General features: G+C 31.2%; 1 protein-coding gene across 1 annotated transcript; it reads left to right on the plus strand.

The window, feature by feature from the left end:
• Positions 1-11,915: 11,915 nt before the first annotated feature.
• Positions 11,916-17,524, plus strand: LOC114711432 (DNA repair protein recA homolog 3, mitochondrial). The gene is made up of 8 exons (XM_028895834.1): positions 11,916-12,192; positions 12,601-12,655; positions 13,348-13,565; positions 14,011-14,098; positions 14,765-14,937; positions 15,188-15,334; positions 16,007-16,141; positions 16,771-17,524. Exons 1-8 carry the CDS (start codon positions 12,127-12,129, stop codon positions 17,152-17,154), a joined length of 1,266 nt encoding a protein of 421 aa, XP_028751667.1. The 5' UTR covers positions 11,916-12,126; the 3' UTR covers positions 17,155-17,524.
• The last annotated feature ends 9,733 nt before the right edge of the window (positions 17,525-27,257 follow it).

The raw sequence follows: 27,257 nt of genomic DNA on the forward strand, positions 1-27,257 counted from the left end.
CGTCTTAAAAATCTATTAATTATATATATATAAACCCCTAAAGTTTTATGAAATATACGTACAATAGGTGTTTGAATGGAAATGAAATCATAATTTTAAAATTAATTTTACGATATACAAAGTAAATATAGACTAGTTTGTCCTGATTTACGGAAAAATGCTCTTGAAAAGCATTTTTACAGCTTTCCAAACACCCCTAAATAATTGTTTCGAATGTAAGCAATTTTTAATTATATATTCTTTTTCTTTAGAGATCGCAGTCGAATGTAGAAGTGTCTTGTTTCTTGTATTTTAAAGTCTGTGAGTGTATTATTAATATGAATGCTAATTTTTAGTGTCCATTAATTGGTCCTAAAAATTGAGATATCCTAGGTCTTTGATTGTTTGGAGCAAGCTACAATACCAGGAAGTAAATGCGAGAAGAAAATATTAGAAAGGAAAACTTTTAAAAATAGTTATAAAAAAAATTGAGTTTTTAGTCCTAGTATTTTTTTTTCCTATCTAATCTTCCCTCTATCTAAATATCGGGTAAAAGCAAACTATTTTTCTGACGTACATGTGTTATCACAGATTACATGCAATTTTTACCTGTAAAAGTACAATCAGTGCTGCAATCTTTTTTGTTAGGTGTACTTAATATCATAATCTTTTTAATGGTGCAGTTTTACTTATTGATGTACTCCTCCGATCCTTATTATAAGATCTCATTTGACTTTTTATTTAGTCCTAATTATAAGACCCCAATCCATTTTGTCTCTTATATTTATGCATTTTTTTCTAAGATAATCATTCTAATAATGATAGTTTTAGCCAATATACTTAATTAGCAAGGATATTTTAGGAATGACAACACTTATTTATTATAAATAGCCAACTTAACTTACTTCCTTAATCTCCTCAAATAAGTTAATTGGGTCTTATAATTAGGATCGGAGGAGTATTAAATTTGGTACAATATAATTTGATCCATTTTTTTTAGTTTTCCAACGTGAGCGGAATTTGTTTACATTGCATGAAAGTTGATAATAACTAGATAAAAAAACTAAAATTGTTACCTTTAAATGAAAAAAAAAAGGAGTGATTTTAAATAAACAAAAAGTGTAAAATTACTCAAAATTTCAAAAATCATGAGTAAAATTGTGCCATAAAAAAATTTAAGTGTTAATGCATCTGAAAAATAAGATGGAATGTGCTACTTAACTCACAAATACTCCTCTAGGTTTTAATATAAGACCTATTTAACTAATTTGATTGGATTAAGGAAATTAGGTAAGTTAGTTAACTATAAGAAATGTGACACATTTTTCCTAAAAAACCATAATCATCTTTCTTAATACCCCTTCCTCTTCTACTTGATTATGATTGAGGGAGTATCCATATGAGTAATTTAAAGAAAATTGATAAATATGAGAAATGGATCTTATATTTAGGATCAAAACCAACTCAATAATTAGGTCATATATTAAGTACAAGAAGAATATAATAATGTGATGAGTAAGTGACATTATTCGATCGGCTTTTAAGACATGAAAATGAAATGAAAGATCATGAGTCACTTTTACTTTTAAAATAATAAGCGATGTTCGTACGAATGATATGGAATTAAATTAAAAGACGCGTAAAGACCGAAAATAGAGTGTGAATCGTTGTGATTGGAAAATAAATTACGTTACGTTGATTCAAAGCACGAGACGGAAGATCACAAATTATCTGGTTTCTGGTCGGGGCTATGCTGATGCAAAGAATGGAAACACATTTTAACAAATGGGCCCACCTTGACCCTTGTTCTTCAAGAAATGTTTTTTTTGGGGGGGGGGGGTTAATTTTCCTTACAATAATTTTTATATTTGCGCAAGTTGCCCCTAAGATTGTAATCCGTGAAAATATATCAATTTCTTTTTTTTCCAACCAATAAAATATTTTGGTTAAAAAAACCCAAAAAAAATATCGGAATTACATCAAAGGGAGTGAAAAATGAAAACAAAAACACCATATATGATTATAAAGCGAGCACTTTAAAATCTCTCAAAAATTATTTTGGAAGTTAGCTTTTTGGGTAAAAGCCAAAAGGAGATTGAGACAAGCGAGTCATTCCTGTGTTAAAATTGAATTGCATTGACCAGTCTCTTGCGGAAAAGCCGCGTCCTTGTGGAATGAGGCATGTTGGAAAATAAACAAACAACATATTCCGTACGATTCATGAGAAACCCTACCATTTTCCTTATCCTCTCGTGGGAAACAATTTGGTTTGGACACTGTCTAGCACTTAATGTTGAGCATTTCTCCCAATAACAATTTTGACCTTAATTTGAGATTAATTCATCATATTAGCTCTAATACCAGTTGATAATTTATCATGAATATTAAAAAAGCATGTGTTTAATATCAATTTTAGCATATAGAATTTGACCTCATTCTAATTCATGGAAAGATTTTTGGTCCCTATTATAGTATTTTCACCCCATCGAATAAGGTTTTAAAAACTAAAATCATTTATTTTAAATTTTAAAAATTAAAATTAAAATGAGATTAAATTTCAGATACTACAGAAAATATTTACCTAAAAATATATCACATACGTAGTGCAAGTTGGCATGGTCCACAGGCCATTACATATAATATCTCTAAATTTACAATATACTACCTCCAGTTTTTAATATAAGATCCCGTTTGACTTTTATTTTGATATTAAATATAAGACCCTAATCTACTTTGTCTCTCATATTTACTCAATTTTTTTCAAGATAGTCCTTTTGATAATTATAGTTCTAGTCAATACATTTGATTAGCAATGATATTTTAAAAAAGACAACACCTATTTAGGACAAATAACAAACTTAACTTAGTTCCTTAATCTCCTCAAATTAGTCAACTGGCTCTTATAATTAGAACTATAGAAGAGGGCTACTTCGGGAAAAAAATATATAAATATGAGAGACAAAGTGGATTGGGGTCTTATATTTAAGACTAAAATAAAAGTCAAATAAGGTCTTATATTAAGAACCGGAGGTAGTACTACCTCTGAACCTTAATATCAGAGCATGTTTGACTTATTTTGATCATAAATATAAGACTTTAATACAATTTATCTTTCATATTTATCCATTTTTTCTTGAGGTACTTCTTGTAATAATGGTAATTCTAACCGATACACTTAATTAGTAAAGATATTTTAGAAAAAATAACACTTATTTATTATAAATAACTAATTTAACTAATTTATTTAATCTACTCAAATCAATCAATTAGTTCTTATATTAAGGACATGAGGTAATAGTATATTTTATAATAATTTACAGATATTTTGAGGTCAACGTTCAATATTTTGATCCCAGTAAAAGATAATCATATTCCAGAAACTCATTTCACGTAACACATCATTTGTGCGACAACTTATATGGCAGACCTGGAATATTATATTTAATATATGCGACAATGCCAACCACCCTGCAAGATTCTGACTTTTCATTCTCTGTTGCTGTTCTCCTCTTCTCCTAATATTATTATCAAAATATATAATGTAAGGATTCTTTGAACGTCAAAAGCAGCCATTGTTTTTGTTTTTCTTGATACTCTTCTGATCCTAATTATAAGAACCAACTTACTAATTTAAGGAAATTAAGAAAGTAAATTGAGATAGTTATTTATCCTAAATAGGTGCTGTTTTTCCTAAAATATCTTTACTAATCAAGTGTATTGACTATAACTATCATTGTTAGAAGGACTATTTTGAAGAAAAAAAATTATAAACATGAGAGACAGTGGATTGGGGTCTTATATTTAGGATCAAAATAAAAATCAAATAGAGTCTTATATTAAGGACCGGAAGTAGTATTATACATCGGCATAAACTCTACAAACAAAATATATAAGTCAACCTTATTTTAGGAAGCAAAATTTATATATTCCAAGTTGTTGATCCGCAGAGAGAAAAATCGTTGGAAGCGGAAAAAAATAAAAAATAAAATAAAATCACGCGTAGATCACATGTTTGATATATTATTACTATTTAATTTTCAGCTAAAAATATCTGATTGCTACTCATCAAAAATATGCCATTACTATTTCCTTAAGTCAGGCAAATATAGGAAAAAAATTATTACATGATCTTAAAAAAAATAAAAAAATCCTCATGATAAGTGAGAAATTATTATTCCTGTTTAAAACTTATCATGCTGTTGTACATCTTTCCAATAATTATGTTCGTTCTTTAACTCTTTGCACATAATAATTGTCTCAAATTTATGTTATTATTACTTCTTATGTCTTGATCAATTAGATTTTAGTCCCATCACCCTTTGTTTTATTGAAAATATGATACGATGCGATTGATGTCATTTATAATTCATGGTGAACAAACTGCAGGTCGATAGATATTATTTATATCCATCGAGTTAATTTATTCAAATAAAATGTTAGCAAGTGGATTTATCTTTAAATTATTTTCTCCGTGCTCACCGCTGTAGCCGGCAATACCAGGCTGACCAATCCAATCCATAATTGGAATCTGTCATGACTCGAACATAATAAGTGCCAACATCGTTTTTGCCCTTTTAGGGATAAGCATGATTATGGGACATTATCTTGCCCAACCCAGAAAAACAAAAAAAAGATTATGGAACATTATATTGTCACGGATTAAATTATTAAAAGCGTAAAACCTGATTAGACAATACTACATTGGATCTTAATTATAAGACCTTATTTGTAGACTACAAACGAGATCTTATAATTAAAACCGAAGGTAGTATGTTGAATTTTGAAAAGAATAATAAGTTTAAGTTATGCAGCCTTCATTCTAGAATTATGGCCCATTTAGACTTTTATTTTGTTTTAAAACTTATTATTATTTTCAAAATTCAATATATGATCATTTTTAGTCAAACCCTTCGCATTTAATAATTATATTGTAATTATTTTAGATTTTTTTAATAATATTTAGAATATAATTGTTCTGTCTCAGCTCACCAGTACAATTATACATCTACACAATATACAATTATACATCGTATATAAATATGCTCAAAGGATGCCATTATGGTTGTTAGGTTATCCAATGACTTTAATAGTTTACTTACTTATGCAAAATATATAACTGTTGTTTTTTCCAACATAAAGGGGACGCAATATCTTTTTTGGGTGAGAGACGTAAAATTTATTTTAATAAAAGATGAGAGCTTAGATAAAAGTTCATACTAAAGACCCAAACACGCGTATATTAGACTAAAAATTGCAAAATATATTTTGAAGAAATTTAAAAAACTATTTAAAAATATTGGACTAAAATCTTATAATATTTTTTTTATTAACACACGTACTCTGCCATTAGAAGCCTACAAAATATGAATATTTTTCTAAGCGAAAATTTAAATGTTTTATTTTACGGTATTTAATTAAAATACCATTATATTAAATATAAAAACATATAAAATCGTTATTATTTTGAGATAAGCGTATTTGCAATTATTTGCATAAGAGCAGCCTGGCTTTCTGTACTTACGATAATATCATAATAATTGATGTAAGGGTCAGGTACTTCCATCAATCAATCAAACGTATAAAAATTAAAAAAGAATGAAGATGCCATTGTCACGCGTGTGGCGGCTGCAGTGACAACGTCGCCTAGAATTGAACGTGTTATTTATTTGAACCAGAGATTTCTTCCCGATGTACGAATTAAAATATTTGATTGAATTTTAAAGGGTTAAGGTGCACCCAGCACCCAATGTATTTAGCCAGGTGCATCCAGTGATTTAAAGTAATTTGTGGTGCAATTTTGCCCTCAAAGTAATTAAAATGGTGCATCGGTATCCCATGCTAACAGATCTGTTAATTTGACCGTTAAATTGATGAGTCAGTACAAATTTGACCAGAAAATTTGACGTGGCATGTCTAATAAGCAGGTGATGTGGAATTTTTTCAGGGTTAAGGTGCATCCAGCACCTCCAAGTATTTTTTCAGGTGCACCCAGTGGCCTAAAGTAATTTATGGTGCAATTTTGCCCTCAAAGTAATTAAAATGGTGCACCGATATCCCATGCTAACAGATCTGTTACTTTGACTGTGAAATTGATAAGTCAGCACAAGTTTGACTAAAATAATCTGACCTAACATGTCTAATAAGCAGATGACATGGCTTTTCTTGTTAATTTCATTGTTTTGTCTGAATATTACTCCGCTGGTCTTATTTATAAGATACTTCCAGCATGTTTCACACAGACCAAGGAAAACCCTAAATTTCATTAACTCTCATTTAAATTTTAATAACTTTACAACTTTATCCTTATTTAATATACATTATACCTCATATAAACAAAGTCAATACAATAATAAATGAGGGTTAAATTTATATATCCATACAAAAAATTTCTCTCAGTGCCTTATAAATAGGACCAAAAAATATGTTTTCTCTCTACCTTATAAATAGGACTAGAGGAGTATCTCTAAAAAAATTTCTTACTCTGAAAAAAATTCCAAGAGCTGAATAGAACATTTATTGAACAGAGAAAACAAAGCAGTGGCAGACGAAAAAAATTCCACATCACCTGCTTATTAGACATGCCAGGTCAGATTATTTTGGTCAAACTTGTGCTGACTCATCAATTTCACAGTCAAAGTAAGAGATATGTTAGCATAGGATACTAGTGCACCATTTTAATTACTTTGAGGGCAAAATTGTACCATAAATTACTTTAGGCCACTGGGTGCACCTGGAAAAATACTTGGGGGTGCTAGATGCACCTTAACCCTAAAAAAATTCCACATCACCTGCTTATTAGACATGCCACGTCAGATTTTCTGGTCAAACTTGTGCTGACTCATCAATTTAACGGTCAAACTAACAGATCTGTTAGCATGAGATACCAGTGCACTAATTTAATTACTTTGAGGGTAAATTTGCACCACAAATTACTTCAGGCCAATGGGTGCACCTGGCTAAATACATGGGGGTGCTGGGTGCACCTTAACCCAATTTTAAATGATAATAAATTGTATTGTTTAAGACAGCTTAAAATTATATTCACTTTACCAACGGGGTTGGTCCAAATGGTAAACGGCTTGGTACCGCTTAAGCGAGGTCTCGAATTCGAGCCTCAGCATATGCAGAAATCCCCGTTAGGAGACTCACCCACCGCAGCCAGGTACGCGACCCGGGTCGGATCCAGATGTAGTCGAAGCAAATCTCCGGTGAACTGGGTGGGCAACCTAAAAAAAAAAAAATTATATTCACCTTTCATAGAAGTGCAATTTTTTTTATTAGAAATTCAAAAATTAAGAAAACCATAAAAAAATTTTAAATTATTTATTAATTTTTATATTTAAGATCCCAATTGACGTACTATTTAATTATGATGTTTCCCATTTAATTCAATATATTCAAATCCCAATTAAGATATCATTCAAACTCAAAATTAATTATTAATTCATTCATTTGACTCTCAAATTGAAATCCCATTTAATAATGATACTCCTCATTTAATTCAATACACACATAATTCCCAATCAAAATATTTTTCAAATCTCATCAATTAAATATAGGGATAATTAATCCACAGCTCCTTATAGTTTCAACTAATTCTGAATTAGGTCTTTATAGTTTTTTTTATCAAGTCATTATACTTTCACCTGTTTTTAATTAGGTCATTGTATTTATTTTTCTTTTTATCATGTCCTTATAAGTTCATTTTATTTTTAATTAAGTCCCTGAATTTTTTATTCTTTATTTTATAAATTCTAATAGTACTATTATATAAACATAAAATAGTATATATTATTTAATATTAGTTTATAAACAATAATATTCTAAAGATATTGAATTATTATAATGATTTTAATTTTTTCAGCAAAAAAATTAATTGTTCTAAAAAAATTTCTGAATTAATTAATTCTATTACTTTGTTATTACATAATTATTAATATTTTATATTTCAGTATTAATCTATTTAATTAAGCTTATATTTAATTAATAAATAAAAATTAAAACTACATGGATCTGATTAAAAATTTAGTGAAATTATAAGGACTTAATTAAAAGAAAAATAAATACAAGGACCTAATTAAAAAAAGATAAAAGTATAAGGATCTGATAAAAAGAAAAAAACTATAGGGACCTGATTCAAAATTCGTTGAAATTATAAGGACTTGCGGATTAATTAACCCTTAAATATATTCGGATGTCTTAATGTTATACTCAACCCGTTTTTAAAACGAATCGGGTATTACAAGTTTTCAAAAATATAATTGATTGATGATTGATTGATTAATTGATTGATTGATGATATTATTAATTGATTGATCCCGTGGCCCCTGTGTCTCTGATTATTGGAATGGAAAGTAAAGGGATCATAAAAAATGATTTGATGTTAATATTAGTGTGGATATATATATATATATATATATATTTAAAATTTTTAAGCTTTTTCTTTTGATACCCAACGTTGTGTAGTTGTAACGCAACAACTTAATTTTAAATTTTCGCAGGGCAAAAATTTAAAAAAAGAAAGAAAGAAAGATGATTTCGCATCCTTTACTGTAAAATATAGTGAAATAAAAATTGTTTTGAACAGACAAAATTATATTTTTATTTTATGACGAAGAAAATAACAGTTGGGAAAAATTGTTTAGTCATGCAACCCACATAGATTAGTAGTGGGCAATTTCCAGCTGTATTGTTCATGTGACTGTATAGATTTATTTTTCTGAAGAATGAATTTATGTTTGAAAGTTTCTTATTAATTTTATCTGATAAGTATTCCCTCTCCCACGTTTCCGAAGTTGTTAAGAGGCAATTTGATTTGTAAAATGACGTTTGGTCAAAAAACAAAATTGTAAAATGGCATGGAATAGAAAAATAGAATAAAAACTACTTTTTAGGCATGAAATGTCGCATGTATTTTTATATCAAATAATCAACAATAAACACTAATAATATTAAAAAAATAATGATAACAATAATTTGAAAAAAATATAATTCTAAACATATAATAGATATTTCCCCGTCCCAATAATTTTACAATAAAATATACCCTTTTTCCTTCCTTATAACAAAGTAATATAATTAAATAAACTACAACACGGTAACGTTGAATGTTGAATTCCTGCAAAATAATACTACATCTGGTTCTAATTATAAGATCTCATTTGTAAGCTACAAATGACGTCTTATTTTATAAACAGGGTCTTATAATTAAGATCAGAAGTAATATATAATCAATTTTCTAGTTATCAAACGATTTTTGAGTGTGGCTGTTTGTTTGCGCATGTATATAGCCCAACTAAAGATTATTTCAACACGTCCTAGGTTTTTGTTCTCGTCGTATGGTTTACTTTAATCCTTTCTCATAGTATTATTTTTTCCATGTGCATACGTTTTGTCTTAACATTCCCGTGCACCCCAATTTTTTTTTTTTTTGGACTCAACCGTGCACCCCAAATTTGGGGACATGGAAAATTCAATGGAATGAGGAAGAAGCCAGTTGGCGAGGAAAGGAACAAGATTGAGAAATTTCCCAAATGGTTTTGACTTTTGACCATTAGGTTGAAGTGTGGAATGGGAAATCTGGACTTGAATTCCCCTGCCGACATTTTGTTGGGCAGGTTGCCCGAAAAGACTCCTCCATACCCAGTGCAAATAACACCTCCTTTTGTGCCTATTTACTTGTTGCTGTCGGTCTCAATTTTTAATATAAAAACTAATTTAATATTTAATTGAATCTTAAATATAATATTTAATTCATTTTATCTTTCATATTTATTTATTTTTTTAAAAATAATCCTTATAATAGTTACACATATTAAATACTCCATCAAATGGTACTTTTAAGTTTTAACTAATACACATGATCAACAAGGATATTATAGGAAAGATAGCACATATTTATTATAAGTAACTAACTTAACGAACTTTTTTAATCTATCTAAATTAGTTAATTTCCTCTTATATTAAAAATCAGATGTATTATTACCCTCTCAGTTTTTTTTGAAAAAATAAAATTAAAATGTTTGAATTTCTCCCTTCCTCTTCATAATACTAAGTATGTAAAATGTTGTGACATTCCTACGTAAACAAAGCCTTATTAGTGCTGTTTGGGAATGAACAAATCACGGTGGACGGTGTCAAGCAAACACGTTTCATCAAAGGAATGGGATAGATTCTCATTCCCACATAATTACAGTAAAAATTCCCCACAACTAAACAATACCTAAGGACAGTGGAACCCCTCTCTCCACTTCTAATATTCCGATACTGCCCCTGATTTGACTGAGAAATAGGGGCCCTGTCCCTTGTATTAGAGATGGTCAACAAACTAGGCAAATCAGGGGATATAGATTCTTGTAGCCACAAACGGATATAATCGTGCATATCAGAGCTCATGCTCATCTCATCCACATCTTCCCCAACTAATGAATTACTACCTTCTAACCTAATTATAAGACTTAAAATCAGAGAAAGTAAAGGCTTTTTTGGTTTTTTGTTTTAAAAACAATTTTTTTAAAAAAAAAAAAAACTTGTTTGGCAATTTGTTTTTAGTTGATTGTTTTAAAAAAATACATTTTAAAAACTGAAAAACCAAAACAACTTTTACATATTTTTTTTGTTTTTGTTTTTTTATTTTTTTGTTTTGAAAAATTGGATAAATCTTTTTCTTTTCTTCTCTACTACCTACTACTTATCACTACTGTTGATAACCATCATTCGTCAAAATGTAATTATATATATATTTTTTCAAATGTGATTTTTAAAAATTATTTTCCAAACAAAGTTTTTTGTTTTTTGTTTCTAAAACTTGTTCTTAAAAACAAAAAACAAAAATAAGCAGACTTTAAGTTTTATAATTAGAATCGGAGGTAGTAAATCTTCTAAGATAGTATGGATCAAATTCAGCTACTTGGACATATAAAGTTTGCTAAGTTGAGGGCTAAAATGTGTTTGCATGCATTATTTGCTGGTTTTATCAGTGCACTGTCCAGCACCACAAGCTGTCAATTACTGTATGTACCACTGAATTGGTCATTTTTTATCATCAACTTTGCTACTACCACAATTTGAAATGTCCACGTGTTACGTGTCAAAAGTTTTGTTCTAATCTCACACATCTGTTTTCAATTACACTGTTCAATCGCATGCCCCCTTCTCTAAAACTTTCATTTTCGGTATTGATCATTCATTATTAAACATCAATGTATTATTGAACCCTATCTTAAATATAAAATTCATTTTTAATATAAATTATATTAATAAGTAGGTTTTATATTTAAAATCGAAAAAGTAGTATAGCGCAAAATGAGAAGGAAAATTAAAATTGGGCATACTTATCTCATTATAAACTTAAATGATAAATAGTCATCAGAATGATGGTTTGCACAAGAAAAAATAGGTTGTATATAAGAAAAGTTAAGTTATACAGGTAGTATATAGTTAATATTAGCATTAATCTGCACACAACAAAAGGCAGATTACATTTAAGAAAAGTTAATTTGTATAAAGTTTTTAAAAATTATTTACTAATAAAATTTTTCAACCAGGTATTTATCCCTAATTTCCCCAAATTTAAATCCCAGATTTAACGTATAAATATTAAACACTGTATGCCTTGGACTTTCTGCATTATTGGCGTTGCAGCCTCACCAGAGGATACAAGAACGCCCAGCTGCAGGCAATGAAACGCTGCGTGGTGGAAAATCGAAGTTGCTGGGGTGGCGCTGCATAGGAATGGGGTTGAGAACGAAGCACTGGAGCAGTTAACGAAAAAGTGCAATCGTGCACTTAAAAAAAAAAAAAGGAATAAGGTGCAATATGCAGGCCCGGCCCGGCCCATTAGATTTTTTTTTTGGGGAACATCGGAGGCATGACAGTCGCGCGTGTGCCGCGCAGTCGCTCCTGTCCCTCCCCTCCCCTTGGCCCTTGTCGGAAAAAGGAGGGAAATCAAACTCCCAAAAACCCTAAACCTCGCAAAGCTCTCGCGGGCTTCCTACTTAGTTCTTCTTGCATGCATAAAACAAACCATTCAAGTTTCCTTGAGCCTTTTCATTGTTGTATTTTTTGGGTGATCAGTGTGTTTGTGAAGGATAGTTACTTTTCTCTGTGTGTCGAAGGCGGGAAGTGAAAATCCTGCAGAGCGCTTATATGGCGAGGCTGCTTCGGAACACTCACCTTCTCAAGCGTTCTCTATTCGACCCTACGGTTACTACGGTGATACATTTTTCTTTTTCTCTTCTCATATTTTGTTTTCCCACCTTCCTACAGTCCCTCATTTCTCCTTATCAGTTATCACACATTCTCACTTGACGGAGTCTATGCGGCTATGGATCACCTTTATTTATTTTTGTTAAATGTTTAATCTGTCCGTGGCTCGGTAACAAGATTAAGGGATGAAGCTTAAGCGATTCTCGGAAAGCCTTTATCGCGAAAATCAATCTTTTGTGAAGATTATCTGTTTTTTTTTTTTTTAAAAAAATAGAAGCCCAATGGCGAATGGCTGAGCATGTTTATGCAGACCGAGAACTAGCTCTCTCTCTTTCGGCATATTCTTCTACGTATGTGTGTGAGATTGATTCCTCATCTTTAATATGCTTACCTATTGCTTGCTTTTGTTTCCAGGGCTTTAGACAAGGAATATTCGGCACATCTCAAGTCCTCAGCTTTTCATCCAGAGGTTTATTTTTAGGAGAAAGGCTTTTTCTACTTCCTCTTTTTCTCTCTCTCAAGCTGATTGCCAAACAAGAAAAAATGGGCATTAATTTCTGATGCAAGATTAGAGACATGATTAAGATAATAGGGGACTGCCACGTGTCTTTGAAATTCCTGATTTATCGGTGATTTTGAAAATCAGTATCCCGGTGAAGCACAAGTTGCTATCAGTAAGTCCTAAGTTGTTTTTGCTTCATTGGGGAGATAGCAGCTTCAGCCATTTACATTGACATGGAAAGCTTGCTAGTCGGGCTTAGCTTCTTTAACTACTGTATTTGAACTCAGTAAATTTGAAGGAATCAATTGAATCCTGAATGCACAATATTGCTCAGGCTTCTTTACTAAGATGTTGTATAAATTGGATTAGGAGGTTATTAGTCCGTAATTTGGAAGCTGAGTTTTATGTACTGAAAGAATTTTGAAATTCGCGTCCATCACTCGCTCCTGTTGATTCTGTGAACCAAACAGTAAAAGAAGTTAGATCCATTGCGGCACGTCTGTGTGCTGAAATCATATAGCGCGAGTACTGTGCTAAGGATCCCCCCTGCCCCCCAATTGTCAATTATTACCTTTTTCCTTTTCTGTTTATCATAGTCTTTGCACTAATGCTCCTAGGATTGACCCTTATTATTTTATTTTTTTTAAATCTACCCGAAGGTAGAAGGGGATCTAAATCAGATGGAAGTGACTCAAGTGATGAGAACATATCCAAGAAAGACTTAGCCCTACAACAAGCTCTGGAGCAGATCACTTCTGCCTTTGGAAAGGGATCGATTATGTGGCTTGGTCGCTCTGTTGCATCAAGACAAGTTCCTGTGGTGTCAACGGGGTCTTTTGCTCTGGATTTAGCATTAGGAATTGGTGGACTTCCAAAGGTATTGTTAACTCCATGTATGGAGTTCTTCTCTCTTTTATTCTACATGAGTACGTGGATAGAATTTTAAACGCTATGTTTTAATTTAAAAATGTAATTTGTTGAAAGTAACAAAAATTTTATTTATTTTTAAATTTATTATTTTTATTTCTTCATTGCTTTTGCCTATTTCCTTTCAGCAGTGGTATGACGGGTACTTCTTTATGTTTATGTCTGCATTCACAGAATAAATTTGTTGTCTACTTGATTGTTTAGTGTTGGTATTTCATTTTGAAAAATGATGTTGATTGCAAGATAACACATTGTGCACATATAGGTTGTCGCAAGAATAATTTGGGTTACAAATACATATATGTATCTGGAAGAGAGTGGAGAGAATCAACCTTATGTTTTGCTGTGTAGATAGACATATACTTATGTTGCATGCAAATTCTGAATGTTTCTAGGGACGAGTTATAGAGATATATGGTCCAGAAGCTTCTGGGAAAACAACTCTTGCTTTACATGCGATAGCGGAAGCACAGAAGCAAGGAGGTTATCTTTCTATGCCTTTTCTTCGGACTTGAGCATGTTTATACCTTTCTGGTTGTCTTGGCTTTGTTCTTCACTACAGATGTGACCCTTGTACTGCTGCTATCTATTATGATGCTAGTGCCATTTTCGTAATCTCTGTTTCTCCTGCTCTTTACATGTGCCTTTGTTATTTGCTTTGGATACATGTAGTTTCCTTTTTATGACATTTGAACGCAGTGCCAATTAAATTTCAAGAATTACCCGCATGACTTTTTTTTTTTTTTTTGGTGGGTGACAATGACTATGTTATTTGAATTCAGTAAATTGTTGATCTAATCCTTATAAACCTTCTCATTTAAGTATTGCTGCTCAACGCTGCAGCGACATTTTGTAGGCTCTGGCAATTTTCTAACTCTGTGAATGGGGGTTATGTTTTGCCCGCCGTTTCTTTGGTTACTTCTATAGAGAACGGACTGTTATTGGTTGCTTTTTATAATATGAATTTTACATGATTAGTTCCTTTGTGGTTATGTTAATATATTACTTGTGCTTTGCCATTACAATGACAGTGAAGATGAGGGGGCTTATAATGTTGAATACCATGACTAACTTCTTAGTGCATATCTACTAAGGACTTGTGCTTGGTCCATGCAGCTCTGTAGAGATTAATTTGTTTGTTTCTTGCAGGCTACTGTGTTTTCGTTGATGCTGAGCATGCACTCGATCAAGCACTTGCAGAATCCATTGGTGTTGATACCAAGAATTTGCTTCTTTCACAACCAGATTGTGGTGAACAAGCGCTTAGTCTTGTGGATACCTTAATCCGCAGTGGTTCAGTTGATGTAGTTGTTGTTGACAGTGTAAGTATGGGGCCCCTTTTCTTTTGTTTATGCTATTTTTATTGGTCATTGTTAGGATGGCTTCCTGATTGCTTTTATGAGTAAAATTTTAAGTGTCCCATCTCCCCCTATTTCCTCTCTCACCTTTTCACCGTATCTATTGCAGCTATTACTTGCATGTGATTTAGATTATGTCCTCTGGTTTAATGGATTGGAGCTCTTATATGTGAGGTTTATGTCTACTGACTTTTTGCAGTGTTCCCAATACTAGGTAGCTGCGCTTGTTCCAAAAGGTGAACTTGATGGTGAGATGGGTGATGCTCACATGGCAATGCAGGCAAGGTTGATGAGCCAGGCACTTCGGAAATTGAGCCATGCCTTATCACTATCACAGTGTATATTGATTTTTATTAACCAGGTATAAGCTATGGTCGCTGGTTTTGCTAATTTTCTTCGGCCTACACCATAGGTGTCATTTTACTTGTGAAATTTTACCACATATAGCAAACTTGGTTGGGCTGGTTGCATCGAGCGAAAATTATTTTCTATTTCCAACTATCAGTTGAGCTTGAGCTCTTCTTATGGCACTGCTGGTCAATATGGTTTCGGACTATTGGTTTTAGGTTCATAATGACGTGTACCATTGATGTGTGTTTTGTTTTCCTCCTAATCTCTTCTGGTATCTAAATGTGTGATGGTGTTTCTGTTTTGTTCCTTTTTCTTATTACGAACGTAAAGCTGCATGCTTGCAAAGTTTAGCATTTCTTTACAACATGCTACTAAATAATCAAACTTCCTTGAGTCGGCCGTTCCCTCTGTTCTCTTTCAATTGACATCTTCTTTAAGATTTTATGGAACTTAGGGGTAACATAGTAGCAGTTTCCCTGTTGGGGTTCTTTAGGATGCTAATATTGGGCGAGATAGTTTTTTCTGGTTGTTTATGTGGGAAGCGACTGTTGACTCATTGTCTTTTCCTGCAAGAATATATTGTTTTTAATTTTATTTTAAGTGCATTAATAACCTGATTATATTAAGTCATTCAAGGGATGTGGTGATATAATCTTTTGATGAGTGTTGTGTGTCTCTTCAGGTGAGGTCTAAGCTTTCTACTTTTGCGGGATTTGGTGGGCCTACAGAAGTTACCTGTGGTGGTAATGCATTGAAATTTTATGCTTCTGTGCGGCTCAATATCAGGAGAACAGGGTTTATAAAGAAGGGTGAAGAGGTACAAATAATCTGTTCATTCCACTGCTCCCCTTGTATTCTCTATCTTGTTGAAATTAGTGTTATCCTCTCACAGTAACAAGACTTCTCACGTATTTGGCATGAAAACTTCTTAGGTTGTGCTTGATTCGGCTGATAATGGGCAGATTGAAAATATCAATGCATTTTGTCTCAATTGTATTCAAATATGTTAACTTTTTTTTTTTGGTCTTATTGTCTTAGATGCCAATTTTCTTCCCAACCAAGTACAACTTACTCTGTAATCATGATAGTTTACTGTAGATCTACTTAAATGCATTAGAAAGTGTGGGCAGTGGATAACTCATGCATATTATTCCAGTCTTCCACGATAGTGATAGAATCCATTATATGTAATATTGAAAATAACTGGGAGGAGTTCAAATTTAAAAATCATGCATGTGGAATCAACGTTATGAATAGCTGGGGAAGATGTTTTATCATTTCTTTTGGAGAAATTGATTCAATGCATTGGAGTATGTCTCACATTACGCCTGTCTGTGTAATTTTGGCTTTTGCAGTACTTTTTGGGTATGAGTATTAGCTTGATTGCACTGAAGCGTTTTCATTACTGGTCTGAGTCGTCTTCTTTTATGATGTTTCATTATGCAGACTTTGGGAAGCCAGGTTCTTGTCAAGGTCGTGAAGAACAAGCTTGCCCCTCCATTCAAATCAGCGCAACTTGAGCTTGAGTTCGGCAAGGGTATAAGTAGACAAGCAGAAATTTTGGAGTTGAGCCTGAAACACAAATTAATCTCGAAGTCTGGCGTATTTTACAACTATAACGGCCGGAATTTCCATGGCAAGGAAGCTATCAAGAAGTTCCTTGCAGAGAATCATGATGCACAAGAAGAACTTATTATGAAACTCAGGGAGAAACTGTATGCTGAGACAGAAAACGAACCAGAGGCAGGGACAACAACCGGAGATGTCACAGAAGAGGTTGTGTCATCCGAATCTACTGATGAAGAAGCAGCCACAGCTGCTGAAGCATGAATTTGTGGATGGCCTCAAAGCTTTGGTTCACATTTTTACCCTGGCTGGACTTGGATCCGTGTGGGTGAGATGGCACATCCTAATCAATTGGTTATAAACTCGTCAGTTGAATTGAAGAATGCCACATGAAGAAGCTTCAGGTGGCTCAGGTAAACGTTGAAAGTGCTGCATATTATTTGTAGATATAATTTTGCTGGTCATCATTATATGTACGCCATTGTCATGTGGTTCTCGGATGTTCTTGATCGCGAAGAAAAAGAGAGGTCATTAGTAAAGACCCTTGTCATTTCCAAGGATTTGTGATGATGTTACACCGCTATATATAATGCTAAATCTGCATCTCATTGGAGATCTTCTGTGTTTCATGTTATTCGTCCTTCTAACAAACGAACATGATTTAGAGGTGAGTATTTGATTTTTCGGTTCCTTTTTTTGTGATGATTAAATTAACCGAATAGCTGAATAGAGCGAATTTTAAGTACTGAATCGAAATCGATTAACCAAATTAATTGAAACTGAATTAGTAGAAATATTTTGGTTTGGTTAATTAACTGAAATATATAGATATGAAAAGTGATTTTGAATTAAAAATGATAATAAAATATAATTATAACTATTAATTAATAAATATTTTATCATTCAATATGATTTATTATAATAATATTTGTTATAACATATTTATTAAATATAAATATATTTAAAGGTTTTACATATACCCACATATATATTTATCATAATAATATTTACTAAATATAAATATATAATATATTTATTTTGGTTTTTTGGTTATAATTGATTTTTTTTAACTAACCGAACTGAATACTGAAACTGATTTATTGAAAAATAAAAACTAAATATATAACTAAAAATTGAACTGAAAAACTGAAATTAAATTTAGTTTGGTTTTTAGAAATGATTCGGTTTTACTCACCCTTAACATGATCCATTGACCTAACGAGGATAAGCGGATAACAGAACGTGGCATGGTTCCTTACTGTCAACTTGTGAAATCCTTCACAAAATTACGCATGGATAGAAATGAGTATGTTCTTCTAGGTATATCTGTGGATGCTGAAGTCTTGAGTCATGTCTCCTTGAGGATTATTTCGCCTGCGTAGATATCGCAAGGTAAAACCAAAACCCAAAACTAAGAGAATGGTGGTGTAAGTATTTGTGTAAAATGAAAATAATGATATTGTTTGAAGATTCTCTTTTCTTCTACTGAAGGATGAAAGATAGGAGAATCGTAAGATTTTTTTTTAATAATGAGATTGTTATAGGATTTTATAACGAACTTTTAAGTTTATTAGTCACTACTTTTGATACTTAATATAAAAGTTAGTTTCACATTTAATTTGGTTTTAAATATAATATTTTAATTCATTTTGTTACTTGTATTTGTCTTTTTAAACTAATCCTTATAATAATTATATGTATTAAATATTTCATCAAATAGTATTTTAGCTAATATACAATTATACATGATTAGTAAGAACGTTTTAGAAAAGATAACCTCTATTTATTATAGATAATTAACTTAACAAATTTTTTTAACCTATTCAAATTAGTGAACTAGTTTTCATATTAAAGATCAGAAATAACATATGATTAATCATTTATGTCCGTACCTTAAGCACTCCACGAGGAGAGATTCAGCAATTTAAAAAAGATTTAGATTGAATATTGAAATGTGCTATTTATTGCATTATAAATTATAAACTATAAATAAAAACTAAAATGTGAAAACGTTTTAATCTTTTTTCCTCAGTAGGACAACAAATGAATTTTGAACCTCCAAATTTTTTGTGTATCAACTACAAATCATATCAAGGAAAAAAGGGAAGACCTAATTTGTTACGATTGAAAGAAATAGATAAATGGAATTATAAAATTTTAATAAAAAACAAGCATATCAAGGAAAAAAAAAAGGGAAGACCTAATTTGTTATGATTGAAAGAAATAGATAAATGGAGTCATAAAATTTTAATAAAAACAAGAAAATTAACGAAAAGTTTTTAATCAAACTTATTAAGATCTCTCCGCCTTAGCATATCAATTCAAGGAAAGATGCCTAAGAAAATATGCTCGTTTCTTGTGATGGGAAATTGTGAGTTTAATTTCACCACTAGTTCAAGCAGTTGCTCTGTCATGCAGGACGATCCCTCAGATTGACAGTGAGATGGAAAATTAAATACTCCTCCGGTCTTAATTATAAGATCCAATTGACTTATTTGAAGAGATTAAGGAAGTAAGTTAAGTTGGTTATTTATAATAAATAAGTGTTATCATTCCTAAAATATCCTTGTTAATTAAGTATATTGGCTAAAACTATCATTATTAGAAGGATTATGTTGGAAAAAAATGCATAAATATAAGAGAAAAAATGGATTGGGTCTTATAATTAGGACCAAATAAAAAGTCAAATTGAGTCTTATAATAAGGACCGGAGGAGTATTTTTCTTTTCCCTTTATCTAACAAATATTTATTATTTCAAAACCATCATTTTTTTAAAAAATTTAAAAGAATATAAATATTCATCTTTGAAGTTTCTTCAATTATCAGTTCAATCTCTTAATATAAGTAAATCATAACAACTTAATCTTTATAACTCGTTAATTCAGCATAACTCAATCCTTATCATTTATTGGGTAAATAACTGAGATGTTTTAACTAAAAAACTAGAGACTGAATCATTTTAAATATGAAAATTTGGGGTGGGGGGAATCTTCTATTAAAAATTTTATTTATAAAAATGATATAACAAATTTTAATACATACGGAATAATAACATCTTGATTTAGGTCCTTATCACCAGTAAAATTTTCCCAATTTTTTTAAATAAAAATTTAAGAAATGAATTAACAAATTTAGATGTAGTTCAAACTTTAAAGATAAAAAAAAAAAATTTCCCAAAAACTTCTAATGATAATAGAAGGAAAGCAGAGGATGCTGAAGTAATAGGAAGATGGAGGTGGAGCCTTATTACAAATAACTAACTTAACAAATTTTGTTAATCTACTTAAATTAGTTAATTAGCTCTTATATTAAGGGTTATTTTATACTCCTCCGGTGCTTATTATAAGACCCCATTTGACTTTTTATTTGGTCCTAATTATAAGACCCCAATCCATTTTGTCTCTTATATTTATGCATTTTTTTCCAAGATAATCCTTCTAATAATGATAGTTTTAGCCAATATACTTAATTAGCAAGGATATTTTAGGAATGACAACACTTATTTATTATAAATAACCAACTTAACTTACTTCCTTAATCTCCTCAAATAAGTCAATTGGGTCTTATAATTAGGACCGGAGGAGTACAACTAGTTAAAGGGTTATTCTAGCCCTTCAATTATCTATAAAAGAGATATGAGTAGCTTTCATTTTCTTAACTTAATATAGGATGAAAACAAAGTGGTTGGTTTTAAGAGAAGAAATTTATCATTATCATTAATAGTGAAAAACTGTCAGAGGCTTGCTTGTTAATTCCGTTTCATTAGGGTCAAAAGTTTGTGGAGAATATAATCTATCTCTGCCTGATTTGTGTTTTGGCAGAGAGGTACAAAGCTTGACGAAGTTGGTGTTCAGTGTATAGATATATGGGGAAGCATCATGGCTCTAGTCTCTTAAATGTTAGGGGAAATTGTAAAAAAAGATTTTGGAATTGCAAAACCGCAGATAAGGACTCTTGACAACTTCACTTTGGGTTTTGATAACTTCATAACATGTTATTATTGTCAAAAGTTATAGTAAAGTTATCAAGAGTCTCTATCTGCGTTTTTATAATTCCAAGGTCTTTTTTTGTAATTTTTCCTTAGATTTAACTAGTTTGCTTGAAATAAATTAGATTTAATTATTAATTTTCAGAGGAGTTTTAGGTTGGTTTAAAGTTAACCACGCAATTGAAAAAAAATAGTATATGTGATTCATTAATTTATAAAGTTTGTTAATTGCTGGTATAAATTCAATAATAATAATAAGAACATCGTTGAACCGTAAGAAGTTCCAAATTTTCGTTAAATATTTCATAAACCGAAACATTCATACAGAATAAACTATATATTATTGTATATCTTTTTCCTCCTCCTCCACATGGTACCAGCATTTTGTAACTCAGTACCTGAAGGCTAAGGCTTCCATAAAAAGTATATGAGCAGTACTAAATTATTGAACATAAAGAATTGGATTGGATTAAGATCATAATTTGCTTAATTGGAGCTTAATTTGGACTCGCATGAAGCTAATCATTCCAAAACATGCGAAAACCTGTCAGGTGGTGATTGGTCTTGCCTGGTCATCTTGCCAGGTCAGCAACCCTTCTTCTCACAGCTTCTTCGAAGGCAGCCTCATCCCATCCACTCCCCTGCCGACATTATTTTTGGGACAATGTTTCAATAAATTGAGCACGAAAATTTTCCATAATATGTGTGCATATAAGAGTACTTTTCATGTTTTTTAAAAATATATTTAAATACCTAAATATCACATATATTCAAAACTAAAATAGTAAAGCTAAATGACCTGTAAATGACGAATAGATAGTTCACTTTATTGGATTCCATGCTTATTATCTCAATTCTCAATTTTTGTATGATTTATTTTCCTCATTTTAAATTTCCCTTCCCTTCTATTGTTTTGGGTAGAACGCATGATACACAATTAAACAAAAACACACACACACACACACACAACGCTGTGCAAGCAGATACCATATCCCTCAGGAGAATTAAGACATCAGACATTTTTTTTTATTAAGAAATGTCAGGTCCAAGTTGGTCCTCGATCAACCTTTTAATAATTTTTTAATTAACACACACACACAGAGTCTAATCAATCATTGCTCAATTATTTTTTTTGTGGCCAAAATCAATGTCAATTATGAAACCTATATAAAATCAACATATGCATAAATAAAGAATAGTACAATAATATAAAGTAAAAAAAAAAAAAACATACGTTGTTTCACAGTATATTTCACATTACTTGTCCTTATTAAAGTTTCCTGATTGGCAAATTAATATCTAAAGTTCTATAAGTTGTTCACACGTCAAATTAAAATTTTCATATTTAAATTTCAATTTGAGACCAAATAATCACACTTCATCATCATCATCGTCATATAAACACACAGATATCGAACCATGATTTGTTTTACATTATTATTATTACATAGAATAATTCAAAACCCTAATTCAGCATGTGTTCTATCTAGTGCATTATTAATTGTGTAACCCAGCATGAGGGCGGGGGGATGTGTAACCCCAGAGAGTGACATATCATGGGACACCAAATTAATTGTGTGATTTGACATTAATTAATATAACCCCATTGACTCAATATTTCTGTGCATTTAGCCTTTACATACATTAATTCAGAAACTAAAATATTTCAAAATTTTCTCATGCAAAATATAAAGAAAGTAACTCAAATTTTAAACTATGAGCTATTCTGCTACCCCTAGGCTACAACTTAAAAGTGGACAGGCCAAGTCTGATAATTAAAGCCTTATACTCTAAAGAAACTATCTATCCGTGTGTGTGTATTTATCACTCTATATATGTTCATATATACATACACACATATATATAGTTGGTACTTGGCAGCACTAATGAAATTCAAAATAGTCTTATGTGAACTCAAGGCCTGATTGATCATCCGAAGATATTGCGGTTCCGCTTTGGATTGACAGTGAAAAAAGTAACTTATTTTTAATTTGATTTTTTAAAAAGTAAGATTGGGTAAAAGTTAAATTGGATAAAGTGAATTGTGTTTGGATTGAAGTTTAAAAAAGTTAGTTTGCAAAAGTAAGGTTAGTAAAAGTTATTTGGATTATGATTGAGTAAAAGTATGTTTGTTTGTAAAATTACTAAAATAGGTATTAGTTTTAATAAATAATAAAACATGTAAAAAAATAATTTTACATAATACAATAAATTTAAATTAATTTAATATGAAGAAGTGAAATTTAATGAGTGAATTAAATTTTAAAACTTTAAAAAAATCATATCTCACAAAAAAAAATCATAAAAATATTTTAAATATAAAGTAAAACATGATTAAAAAATGAATTTACATAAATATTTTAGGAAAAATGACAATAAAATACCACCTGAATTCCAAAAAGACAAATAAGGGACCTGAATAAGCAAAATGACAAATAGGGTACTGGGTACCAATTTGGAATATAGATTTTCGGCCAAAAGACCAAATTGCCCTGATTGTCTCTGAACATTGAGCAGTGTATTCGTGCGATAGAGAAAGGGAGAAACTGATTTCCTTCTACGAAACTAAATCCAAGTTCCTGCAGTCAACAAAAAGGATTTTTCGAAATCACATTGCTGTCGTCGTAGGAGTAGATTGCCATCGCTGAAATACATTGCCCTGTCTGAAATAACTTGTACCCCCTGAAATTGTCGTCGTCGAAGAGGTCGCTGAAGTATTTGAATTATTCATGAGTGAGTAGAAGTTGATGGGGGATTTGGATTATTCATTTTTGTGGCTGTTTCATGGTGAAATAGGAACAGGATTATTGCATTTGAGGGTTCATATTCAGTATTTGGTGAATGATGAAGCAGAAATCAGAAAATAGTCGCAAGCAATTACGTAATGTAATTGCTGTCATATGTTTGTTGGTTTTTGGTAAATCCCATTCCGTGAATGGTAAATTTTAATATACATGTAGTTAATTATGAAACTTAATAGTTCAATGTTTATTGTGATGTACTTCAGGTGCACGTTCACTGAATGATTTATTTATGCTTACAAGTTGCTCTTCCGGTGAAAACAGGTTTACAAAACCCATTGAAGAAGTGGTCACTTTCACTATAAAAGTTGTAAATCTCACTGTGTGTTTTGTAAAATTCAGTGTGAAATTTTATTGGTTTTTAGAAACAAGTTGCTCATCCCCTGAAAAGAGGTTGCAAAACCCATTTAAGAAGTGATCATTTTCACTAAGAAAGTTGTAAATCTCACTACATGTTTTGTAAAATTCAGCATATAATTTTATTGGTTTTTATAAACAAGTTGCCAATCCCTTGAAAACATGTTGCAAAACCCATTGAAGAAGTGATCATTTTCACTATGAAAGTTGTAAATCTCACTATGTGTTTTGTCAAATTCAGCGTGAAATTTTATTGATTTTTAGAAACAAGTTGCTCATCCCCTGAAAAGAAGTTGCAAAATTCATTTAAGAAGTGGTAATTTTCATTACAAAAGTTGTAAATATTACTCTATGTTTTGTAAAATTCAGCATAAAATTTTATTGGTTTTTAGAAACAAGTTGCCAATCCCTTGAAAACATGTTATAAAACCCATTGAAGAAGTGATCATTTTCACTACGAAAGTTGTAAATCTCACTATGTGTTTTGTCAAATTTAGTATGAAATTTTATTAGTTTTTAGAAACAAGCTGCCCATCTCCTGAAAACAAGTTGCAAAACCCATTGAATAAGTGGTCATTTTTACTATGGAAGTTGTAAATCCCACTATACGTTTTGTCAAATTTAGCGTGAAATTTTATTAGTTTTTACAAACAAGTTGTTTATCTCTTGAAAACAGGTTGCAAAACCCATTAACAAAGTAGTCACTTTCACTACAAAAGTTGTAAATCACAATATGTATTTTGTAAAATTCATAATTAACTACATGTATAGTGAAATTTACCATTCACATAATGAGATTTACCAAAAACCAGCAGGCATATGACAGCAGTTACGTTACGTAATTGCTTGCCATTGTTTTCTGATTTTCGCTTCATCTTTCCCACAGGTTCATCTTTCCCACAGCTTCACATTCTCTGAAAATGGTTTTATGCGAAGAACAGAGACAGAACCAAATTTTAAGCTGTGGGAACCCATCGAAAATCAGCGTCTTCCTCTCTCCTTCCTCTCTTCTTCCCAATTTCATCAGCGTCTTCCTCCTCTCTCCTTCCCGTATTTCATTAGTGTCTTCCTCTCTCCTTCCTCTCACTTCAGACAGGGCATTTTGGTCTTTTGGCCAAAAATCTGAATTCCAGATTGGTACCCAGTCCCCTATATGTCATTTTGCTTATTCAGGTGCCTTATTTGTCTTTTTGAAATTCAGGTGGTATTTTATTGTCATTTTCCCAATATTTTATAAGGGAATAATATGACAGAAAAAAATTAGAGCTCCTAGGTAAAATGAGAGCTCCTAGTCCAAAAAAACGAAGAAAGGAATATGAGGGAATAATATGGCAAAAGTGAGAGAAAAATTAATGGGGGGAATAAGCTCTGACACATCACAACAGTCCAATAAGCTCTTCAAAAATAAGCTCCTTCTTCCACCAGCTTCAAGAAAATGCACAGTGCAATGAGCTTATGAAAGATAAGCTCAATCAGGCATAAGCCCTCCCCAACTGCACTCTATTTCTCAATCGAGCTTCTGTCTAAAATAAGTAACTTTTAACCCAAACTAAGCCCTCCCAAACAGGCATTGAGTATATTCTACTCGACTCAATCATTATTCATTTATTTGCCATTTTGGACCCAAAAAAATCATTATTTGTCATAGAAAATATAGAGATGATTTTGTACCTCATGGCTCATGTAAGGTAGTTGGAGAACTTAAAAAAATTTTAAATGCTTAATTAACAATATGGTCTTCACTCAGTCGAAAAATTAAACAGGTTTTACATACTTTTACATATATTAGATAGACTAATTGCAATTCTAGACAACTCGTTAAGACATTATTTACAAAAACGAAGAGATATACTAAACTCAAACAACCGAAGTCACAAACTAATAACGATCTGAGGATTATTCATAAAAAAAAATAACGACCTCATTTAAACAAATGCGAGACCATTTGGTCTTCATCGCCATTACACACACACACACGCACAAAAGTTATTATCTAATCCCTGCCTGCATATGATCTAATTCCTATCTGGATTCTACTTGACAACTCTTTTATATTAAATTAAACACACACATATAAATATACGTATAAATTAGACATGACGTACGAACTATATAACCATAAATATCATGATGATGAAAACAAAAACAAAATATCTAATATAAGTGATAAACGCTACCACCTCCTATTTCCTTAATGTAAGAGCTAATTGGGGGTTAAATTTAGTCCAAAATATATGACATCAAACCACTTTGTTTCTCATCTTTTTCTATAATATTCCTATTGATTGTAAATAATTCCCATCAAGTGATGATTCCAATCATCCAATATATATGATTAAATATAATAGTTTAGGAAAACCAACATATATTTGTGATAAATAACTACCTTAACTAATTTTCTTAATATCCCTAAATTAGTTATCTAATTTTCATACTCCTTCAGTCCTTAATGTAGGATATAATTTGAGAGTTAATGTTAGACCTATATGTAAGACCTATTTTACATGCTTATTAATTTTTTTCAAATTAACTCTATTAATTTTTTTTCAACAATAATCAAATAGGAAAGAGATAAAGGGAATTAAGGAATATGATTATGATGTTTTAACAAAAAACATACTATCTCTAGTCCTAATTATAAGAGCTAGTTGACCAATTTGAGGAGATTAAGGAAAAAAATTTAGTTATTTGTAAAAAAATAGGTATTGTCTTTCCTAAAATATCCTTACTAATAAAGTGTATTGGCTAAAACTACCATTGTTAGAAGGATTACTTTGAAAAAAAAATACACAAATAATATGAGAGACAAAATGGATTGTGGTCTTATATTTAGGACTAAAATAAAAGTCAAACAAGATCTTATATTAAGGACCGGAGGTAGTATCATATTAACGAATTTAACATACATTATTAATCTATTCAAATTAGTTAATTAGATCTTATATTAATAATCGGAGGAGTATTAAAGATGGGGGCTAATATATTATATTAATTGCTGTTTCAACGTGTACTAGCTGGCCTTGTGATTAAATTTACCAATGTTGGTAAATTAGGCCCCTGTTGGCCCCTACTCAAAAGGAAATTTTCTAGACGTACGCACTTACATTAGCCAATCACAGGGAACCCTAAGCAGTAGGAGATAAGACACAGTAGAACTGACAACAAAAATCGTACTGCATGTTTTATGAACTGTCAATATATATAGATATCTGTACGTACC

The sequence above is a fragment of the Neltuma alba genome, unplaced genomic scaffold (assembly GCF_004799145.2).
Source record: "Neltuma alba isolate B1F8T4 unplaced genomic scaffold, ASM479914v2 tig00011289_pilon, whole genome shotgun sequence".
In the NCBI taxonomy this organism is placed as follows: domain Eukaryota; kingdom Viridiplantae; phylum Streptophyta; class Magnoliopsida; order Fabales; family Fabaceae; genus Neltuma; species Neltuma alba.

Bases quoted from the DNA above. Each gene is read 5' to 3' on its own strand.
- LOC114711432 (XM_028895834.1), top strand. From the start codon at position 12,127: ATGGCGAGGCTGCTTCGGAACACTCACCTTCTCAAGCGTTCTCTATTC. The intron at 14,938-15,187 runs GTAAGTATGGGG...TCCCAATACTAG, and splicing joins ATGTAGTTGTTGTTGACAGT to GTAGCTGCGCTTGTTCCAAA. The intron at 16,142-16,770 runs GTACAAATAATC...TTCATTATGCAG, and splicing joins TTATAAAGAAGGGTGAAGAG to ACTTTGGGAAGCCAGGTTCT.